Source organism: Trichechus manatus, unplaced genomic scaffold (assembly GCF_000243295.1).
Source record: "Trichechus manatus latirostris isolate Lorelei unplaced genomic scaffold, TriManLat1.0 scaffold00097, whole genome shotgun sequence".
Taxonomy (NCBI): Eukaryota; Metazoa; Chordata; class Mammalia; order Sirenia; family Trichechidae; genus Trichechus; species Trichechus manatus.
Genome location: NW_004444033.1, coordinates 10,143,042 through 10,152,344, shown reverse-complemented (window position 1 = coordinate 10,152,344; position 9,303 = coordinate 10,143,042). Strand labels below are relative to the sequence as shown.

The following is a 9,303-nucleotide window of genomic DNA, read 5'->3' as shown; positions in this document are numbered from 1 at the left end:
TATTTACATTCCCAGTGTCGCTCCCGGAGTCTTCCTTTTTACGTCAGAGGAATCTTCAGAAGTAATTCGAGTAACCAACCTTCCTTTCATGGTCAGGTGTGGCAAAAAATTTTCTTAAATCCTATCAACAGTTGTTTCTTTCAATTTTTTTTTAAAGGGGAAAAAAGGGTATCTCTTGCAGGGCTCCTTGCCATCGCCCGCTGTTTGTGAGGCGAGGGTCCCCACAAAATGCCCAGGGAAGGAAGAGCCGCGGGGCCATGGTCACAGCCGCCGCCACTCCGTTCCCCTATCACCACAGACTCTCAACCACATCCCACACCTATGACGGACCTGGGTTCCTCAGAGCACCTTACCTGAGAACTCCCAGCCCCTTCCCTGCTGCAGGAGTGTTATGGATTGAACTGTGTACCCCAAAAACCTGTGCTGTAAATACTAACCCCTATACCTATGATTTGAAAACCCTGGTGGCGTAGTGGTTAATTGCTACGGCTGCTAACCAAAAGGTCGGCAGTTTGAATCCACCAGGTGCTCCTTGGAAACTCTATGGGGCAGTTCTACTCTGTCCTATAGCGTCACTATGAGTCGGAATCGACTCAACGGCAGTGGGTTTTTATACCTATGGTTGGAGCCCTGATGGCACAGTGGTTAAGAGCTTGGCTGCTAACCAAAACATCAGCAGTTCGAATCCACCATCCACTCCTTGGAAACCCTATGGGGCAGTTCTACTCTGTCCTATAGGGTTGCTGTGAGTCGGAATCAACTAGATGGCAATGGGTTATACCTATGGTGGAGGAGTCCTGGTGGCACAGTGATCAAGCGCTCGGCTGTAAATCAAAAGGTCAGCAGTTCGAACCCACCAGCCTTTCTGAAGGAGAAAGATGTGGCAGTCTCCTTCCCTAAAGATCAGTCTTGGAAACCCTATGGGGCAGCTGTACTCTGTCCCATTGGGTTGCTGAGTCAGATTCAACTCAGTGACAGTGGGTTTGGGTATAACTATGGTTATAATGGAGCCCTGGTGGCGCGGCGGTTAAGAGTTCAGGCTGCTAACTAAAAGGTCAACAGTTCAAATCCACCAGCCCCTCCTTGGAAACCCTATGGGGCAGTTCTACTCTGTCCTATAGGGTTGCTGAGTCAAAATCAACTGGACGGCAACAGAAAGCCTTCTCCTGGAGCTGGCAGCCTGAATTCGGACTTCTAGCCTCCTAAACTGTGAGAGAATAAATTTGTTAAAGCCATCCACTTGTGGTATTTCTGTTACAGCAGCACTAGAAGACTAACATATCATTCAAGATCAAATCTCATGAGCCAGGCAGTATGAGGCGCACATTGCAAATTTTCCTCACAACAAAGGGTGACTACAGAATAATGAGGAATTCTGCACGGTTCATAAATTGGTTCCAAAAGCAGCTGCAGAAATACAAACATATTCTGGCTGAAAGCAGCATGTGTGGACTGACAGCCACTATTCATCGGACAATGTGCAAAGCGCTGTGCAATGCAGCACATACATTATCTTGGGTATTTCTCATGAACACCCTGTGAGATAGGTATGATGTCTACAGCTTACACAGCAAATGAGCTGAATGCCCGTGACCGCTCTGCCAGGGAGCAGCCAAACGAGTTTGTCTCACACGAGACAGTCCGTCTCACACAAGGACCACCTGGACAGGGATAAAGCTGTTCTCCATGCATGAGATCAGGCAGACAGCTCATCAAAAGGAAGCAGTCACTTTATTTTCTAATCACATACAGTATCTGTGATATCACTATGAAAACAAGTGTCTCTCAACAATTTTTGCAGCTTGCTGATTCTGCTAAAATGTCTTCAGAAAAGTATTCTCAGTGAAGTCGTCCAACAAGCCCTCTGAAACAAAACACCCAATGAGATGAGATGTTGGCTACACTTGTGCAGACTGCACTTCTCGGACTATCCTACAGATACATAAGCTGCACAGACTGGAGCAATGACAGGTTCAAGGTTATCACAGTAACAGCAAAACACAGCGTAAATGTTCACGAGATTATTATTTAAATTATGGAATATCCATTCCAGAGAATCTTATGCAGTAAAAACAGATGAAGTTCCCTGTTCCTTACATAATAATACGGACTAAGCATCATTTAAAAAAAAGGGGCAGGGACAGACGTCGATGTATGGTTGTTGCCATTTGTGTAGAAATACCCACGTACCCACACGTGTATCTGTTCACGCACAGAATCTTTCTAGAGAATACAGGAAACTGGTAAGAGTGATCGCCTCTGAGGAGAGAAACAAGAAGCTCAGGACAGGGGTGGGAGAGGCCCTTTTCACTAAATCGCTTTTGTATCTTGACTCCTGGAAAAAGTTACCTATTCAAACTTTTTTTCAATTTATTTAAAGAAAATACAGACTGATTATACATTTGACAAACTGCAAGGGTCATTTCCGATTGCAGGAAAAAACATAAATTGCAGAGAGAAGCAGAACTCCTTCTTGAGGTATTGATTTCATTATATATTTGGGCCATATTTTCCTTATGAGATTCTCTCTAAAGTTATTATGTAAATACGTATTTTTTAACAGTGTGAAAGGGCCTAAAATTTCCCTTACAACTTCTCATTTTCTCATCAAGTAACATCAAATGCACTTGTAATACCTCACCCTGAGCATGATTCTTTTGAGGCACAAGAGCCAGATCAACAGACTGAACTCCACTGAGGATGAGGACCACGGCTTTATGTATTTTTAATTCCCCAGATTCTAACAACATTCTCAGAATATAGTTACTCAGTTAGTGAATGGTAAATTGATTTACTGCTTAAATGAGCAAACATGGAGCTGCCTAACCACAGAAGAAAATAAATGGGTAATGCATTAGAAACCAGCTTCCAGATAGTAATTTTAATTACTTTGAAACAACATCATTTATTACCAAAGGGTTACCAAGCACCTATTATAACTGCTGTAACTGTGAAATTAGCATTATTTGTATCTGATCAGCTTTATAAACCTCATCAAGTTTTCTTTTGAAAAAGGTAGTAGAAATTCCAAAGAACAAAGAGGAGGCTACTAACTGAAGATCGCGTTTACTGATCTAGCACCATAATCCAGTCTTAGGGTCTCCCAAGCAGCTGGAAGAAGGGTGGGGAGAAGTGAGGATGTGGGGAAGGTATGGGGCGCTCTTAACTGGTGACCCCATTTTTGCTCTAAGGCAACTCAGGGTCTATCAAAGAATCTGGCGAGGCTGTGATGGGAACAGGAGCCTTTGGTTCAAAGGTGAGAAGACCTTCAAGGACGGTCCGATCGGTGTATCCACGGACAGTGGAGTCACCTCATGAGCTAGGTGGCTTCTTCTTGGCCTCCAAGTCCTTCTTAATTTCTTCAAGTTTTTTGGCCAGGTTTGGAATCTTTAAAAAGAAAAAAGATGATGATAATTTTGCATCTACCTAATACAGGTAGTTCTTGACTTACAACAGGATTCCGTTCTGACGACTCTGTTGTAAGTTGGTTCTGATGTAAGTTGAATACCTCTTTTTTTTTTAGTTTTCATTATTATTGCCTTTTGTTACCAGTATCTTCATAAACCCAATCTTTATTTTTCAGCATCGGTGTCGTAACAATGAAGTCAGAGTTGTAACGGCTGTCGGGCACGTGCGCAGTTCAATTGTCACATGTCGTTAGAGCTAACATTGCCCAACTTTCTATCTGTCACAACTCCCTACCCGACACCAACACAGTCTTCATCGCAGACCAGGCCACAGCCTGCTATACAGCAATGTTTTGATGAGTAAATCCTAACAACGAACACCTGTAAGGGAACAGCTGAGAATAATAATATCAGCAAATTCTCTGCTACAACATTGTATGTAGTACATATTACTAATGATAAGATTACCAAAAAAAATAAAAATAAAACACCGTCTTAAGCGCGGTTCATCAGAACTCGAATACGTTGTAAATTGGGGATTACCAGTATTCTACTGTTTGTCTTCCTCCAAAGATAAATGGGCTTATGAGTTTTTATTTTCCTCTGAAAGCAACCTGCTACACAGTGGTATCTGTCAGCCTTGTAACTGTATCACAAGGATATCGGAGGCTGTCAGTTAGTATGCTCCCTCCCAGGAAGTACATACCAATTTCTGCTTTTATGTTCCCACTTACCCCCAATCCACTGCCAAGTCACAACTGTACATCTAAACAATAAGTGTCATGTAAATTAATAAAGCCCCTGCCTAGAAAACCATCTGACTCAAGTACAGGTGACAAAAGGAATTCCCTTTGGCACAGTAAAGGCTTCCCCACCAAACAAATCATAAATTAGTACGTCTCACACTTCCTTGTCCCTCTGAACAAGTATCACCCGTCCAGTATTCCTATTCTCGGGCAGTGTGTCACCTGGTTTCAACTTCCCCATCTATAAAGGGAGGCTAATACAGACCCTGCTTCACAAAACTCTGTCCTCCCTAAACGTGCTGCCCTATCTAGATCCACCTCCAACGTTCTCTGTGATCGCTACTACTGGGTCAGGGGGCTAGAGTTCATTTTTAAATTCTCATTCGTCATGTGATTTTCCATACAACTTTAAGAAACTACATTACTATTACTCTAGGCTAACAAACCCAGCTTAGGAGCATCCTGAGACCATCTAAACTGGTGGGCTTTTGCCCTCTTGTGGTGATACGGAGGACTGACACTTCGGTGAAGTTACATACGTATTTTTAAACAATACAAAACCTTTCTATAAAATTCAGGACTCTTCCCTCAGACCCATGGACTTTCTTTATGCTGAAAGGCACACCTTACCTCAACAAAGACAAGTCACCATATTACAGTTACATGGGATCAAGAAGGACATGGATACAACCACTTACTTCATAGTTCTGAGCCAGATACATTCCAACGATGTTGCCAAAAGTAAATCCAAGCTGAAAGAACAGAAGAGGAGGAGTTACCCTGGAGAAGGAGTTCTGTGTCCGATCCCAAACGAAACTACATACACAGCAGTCTTATAATGAGCTCAGAGCACTTAGAGGTGTCCAGTCTAGGGCTCTACAGAATGGGAGGGTCATTTTCCTTCTATAAAACAAGTACAGAAATACTTTCCACAAAAAGGTCATTCCAGAGCAGTAAACCAAAAGTAAGAATGGTGGCACTGACAAATCTACTCTAGACTGTCCTCTCATAAGCCATGTAATACTTGACTGTAAGTTCTAAAAACCCAAGCCAAAGTTCAGAGTTTTGTTATTCAAAGCAGCAATTTGCTTTCTATCTTTTTTTGGTTATGGGATAATGCAGGTATTGTTTATCCCTCTCTACATCAAAAGTACTCAATTAAATCACAGGATCTTAGAGAATGAAGGACTTTTGCAGTTCAATCTCTCCCTATTTCAAGAGAGGAACCTGAGGCCAGGACGGTGAAGTGACTTGTCCAGGATCATTCACAAGAGGGACCCCAGGACAGCCTAAATTAGACACACACGCAAAAGCTAGAACACAGGACAACAGAAAAGGAGAAGAAACTGTGCCCCCCGCTGACAGGGCAGCAGCCACCCCTCTGCCATGTGTGGAGTCTCCAGGGAACATGGTCCTACCACGGTGACGAGAGAGAGAGACACGACAGAGAATGATAGATGTTTACCCCATTGGGTGGCTCTTTTCCTGAGCAAAAACTGGTTCATGAAATTGTCAAACCCTTCTTACCGAGCGTAAGGCCGAAGCTCCTGGAGCTTCAAGTTGGAAAGCTGATCTATAATTCCCTGCTGTTCTCTCAGCGATTAAGAACCTCCAACTGGAGGCCTAACTTCGTAAACTGAAACCACCATCAGATGTTTTCTCCTCGTTTTGCTTAGTCAGTGTTGCTCCTTCTCCCACAGAGCAGAGGAGTTAAGATTGGGACAGCACAGGGTGGTGCCCGGAGCATCAGCCCCGCGGGCTGTGGCCCAGCCTCGCCTTCCAGATGGAAATGCACACAGGGACGGCACACAGCGGTCCTTACTAAGCTCACCAGGCTTCCCAACAAGCCATAATTTAGGCTGCTTTATTGCTAGTAATTAAGAAATATAAAAGTCTAGTCTCTAATCAAAGTCCATTTTCTCATCAATTGATTAATCAAACACATCTTGCAAAGTGGTATTTTACCAAGAAGCAGAATGATTTTTTTCACTCCTGTGGGCTGAAACCAGGCAGACAGAGCAGGTTTCCCAAATCCAGAAAGAGTATTATATTTGCTTTAAGGAGGAGAGAAAATTAGCTGAGAATATTAGCTCTAATACCTAGCAGAAAGAACATGGGACTGGAAAAATTTCAGTAAAAATCAACTACAGTTCTGGTTCTCCCAGTATATACCTAGCTCTATGTCTCTGGGCAAGACACTTAACCTCTCTGGAGCTTTGCCGAGTTGAGCCTTCTAATTTATAAAGCATTACACTAACAATGTTCCTAGTTTCTACTTCCTATTCTTACCTTGTGTCTCAAAATAAACATGGCATAGCCACAAAAAAAGGAACTAAATACTGATTCATACTATAACATGGATGAACCCTGAAAACATGCTAAGTGGAAGAAGCCAGTCACAAAAGGCCACATTTGATTCCATGTGTATGAAATGTCCAGAAGAGACAAATCCATGGAGACAGAAAATAGGTTAATGAGTGCCCAGGGCTCGGGGGAGAGGGGAATAATGCCTAGGGGAACGGGTAAGGGTTTCTTTTGGGGGAGTCATGAAAATGGTCCAAAATGAGACAGTGGTGATGGTTTCACAGCTCTGTGAACATGCTGAAACCACTGAATTGTACACTTTAAATGGATGAATTGTGTGGTATGTGAATTATATCTCAATTATGCTGTTATAAAGAAATCAGTAAGATTTGGTAAAATGTCAGTTCCACGGGATAAAACTGTGGAAATCAAAGACTGCCTCAAAGGTTTCCAGACTGGACAAATGTTTGAAAAGAATGGAAATGTCAGAAGTGGGAAGTGATGGCATGCTGATAAATGGTTGGCTCTGTGCAGATTTCCCACTACCCTGTACATTGTCAGCTGACTTTTTTATGTATGGATACATGTGAGCAGGATATGCACAACATTTTGCCTATTAATATAAAAAAGCTCTAAGTCTTAAAAAAAATAAAATAAAAAGCGAACTCCATAGCAACCTGACTCCTCTGACAATTAGCTCAAACCCCTCCCCCTCCCCCAATCAAAAAGTTGTTATGTATGAAGCTCAGCAAAAAAAAGCTACAGTTTTCTTTTGTTTTTTAAGCTACAATTTTTATTTCGGGATGGCTCCTGGCAGTAACCCAAAGTGAACACTACCTGAGAAGTCTCAAATATGACTCATCAAATTCCATTTTCCCAAACTACACACCCAAACCCAAGTTATGACACCGAATCTGAACCATTTTATATTTACTGTCAAGGGTTTAAAAAATCTAAAAATAATCTTGTTTACCAAATATAGCAATAACTAGCATTCGAAACGACACCTAAAAATGATCTCGGGTCGGAGGTGAGAAATGCTATACACCGACAAGAAAGCCAAAAAAACACATTATCTAACATGAATAAAAGATAAACTTTTATTTCTCAATTTCAGTTTCAGCTAGAGAAGCAGTCAGAAGCTCTCTCCATTCCAAGGGGAAAGGAAAAAACAATTCACCTTCTTTTGTGCCTTAGTCTTTCTTAGTCCCTGCGCGGTGCAAACTGTTAACGCGCTTGGGGCTGCTAACCCAAAGGTTAGAGGCTCAAGTCCACCCACAGCCACCTCGAAAAAAATCCTGGTGATCTGCTTCTGAAAAATCAGCCACTGAAAACCCTGTTCTGCTCTGACACACGTGGAGTTGCCGTGAGTTGGGACAGATTCCATGGCAACTGGTTTTAGTTTTAAACACTTAAAGGCCTGGTGTGGAGAACATTATCAAATGTATTTAACAACTCCTTCAAGTAATAAAATCCGCATTATGTACATGGAAGAATGGCATGGTGTGGGCGTCTGACCTCCTCATTCAACTTTACAAGGCGGGAGGAGAATCATTATCAGCATCAACAGTCCAAGGCTGAATGCTATGAGGTGGAGGTCAGACATACACCTCCACCCGCCAATATTTTTACCAGTTCTGACATAGCCGTCCCTCCTACGGCATTCTACTTTTCTGCTGGGTTCGGTAATTCGTTGCAGTGGCCATTAAGAGCTCACAGACCGTACTCACAATTATGGGGCTCATTAGGGAAGTAACAGGTTACAATTTAGGATAAGGAACGACTCAGGATACAGTTCTTTGATCAGGACAGCCTCTTCTCAGCTGTGCCCACAGGCAGGCCTCTCTCTGCCCTGCTCGGGCAAGTGTTACAAAGCTCTTTAGCTCCACCAATAAGTGCCCGGAGGCATCCCACTCTGCCACACAGCCTTGGCCCACCTCGGCCCGAAGGCACTCAGCTCTCTTGCTCCATGGGTCAGCAAGCCTAGCTATGTCGACAAGTGCCGAGAGGCATCCCACTTCACTAGGAAGCCTTCTCCCCAAAGGCACTCAGCTTTCTCAATCCATGGGTCGGTACACCCACTGTAACCACCTTGCTCCACAGGCTGGGAAGCCCACTGAGCTCTCTCACGCCAGTCTCCTGGTTCTGCTGCCACTATTTCTCTGCCACTTTTGGCCATCTTGCACCATCTCCAGCGTTACAGCTCTGTCTCCTGGGTCTAGGAGGTTCTCAGTGCAGGGACCCCGGGTCCAAAGGACACTCGCTGCTCCTGTTTCTGCTTCTTGGTGGTAGTGAGGTCCCCTTTTTCCGACTCTGGAATGGCTCATTTTAAGCCTAGAGGGATGGCAAAACTAACCAATCCCCTCATTAGGGTTCCATACACCTTACATGTATGGTCCCTCCCCTATAAGGGAGCCATGCATCTTATTTGTATTACTGCAAGCTGTTCAATCCCCTTGGTGGGCCACAAGGACCTTATCTGCACAGTCCCACCCAATCTTTCGGTGGAAGTTACAAGACCATGGCTAGAAAGGCCATATAAAAGTGATCCATTGTACCACAGTACATTAACATGAAAATCAGCTGAGGATGTAATGTACATCCCTTGTACTACCACCCCAGAGAAGAACATTTTTAAGAGGTAAGCTAGGGTTTATATTCAATAATTTCCCTTAGAGAATCAAGGGGAAAAAAATAAAAAACAAAAAAAGCTGTCAGTTCTTTAATTTAGCCAGTAAATTGAATAGGGACATTCATTAAAAAGCCATAGCACTGTAGAAAAGGTGCATCAATCAAGTTGAACTGGTTGCCTGTTCTCAAAGAGTCAGGTTCAAATATTCAACTTA

At 43.2% G+C, this 9,303-nt stretch overlaps 1 protein-coding gene across 2 annotated transcripts in view; it reads right to left on the bottom strand.

Moving 5' to 3' along the window:
• Window positions 1-2,502: 2,502 nt before the first annotated feature.
• Window positions 2,503-9,303, bottom strand: part of STMP1 (short transmembrane mitochondrial protein 1) — a 13,908-nt gene continuing 7,107 nt past the window's right edge. The window contains exons 1-3 of one of the 2 annotated variants that reach the window (XR_002825032.1): window positions 5,681-8,073; window positions 4,852-4,905; window positions 2,503-3,387 (exon numbers count right to left, since the gene is read on the bottom strand). Coding sequence is in view for 1 of the 2 variants with exons in the window: in XM_023737145.1 (XP_023592913.1) it covers window positions 3,313-3,387; window positions 4,852-4,905 (129 nt within the window). In the remaining variant the exon portion in view is untranslated. Of the gene's footprint in view, window positions 3,388-4,851; window positions 4,906-5,680; window positions 8,074-9,303 lie in introns of those variants that run through there. The other variant, XM_023737145.1, reaches the window with a different exon arrangement.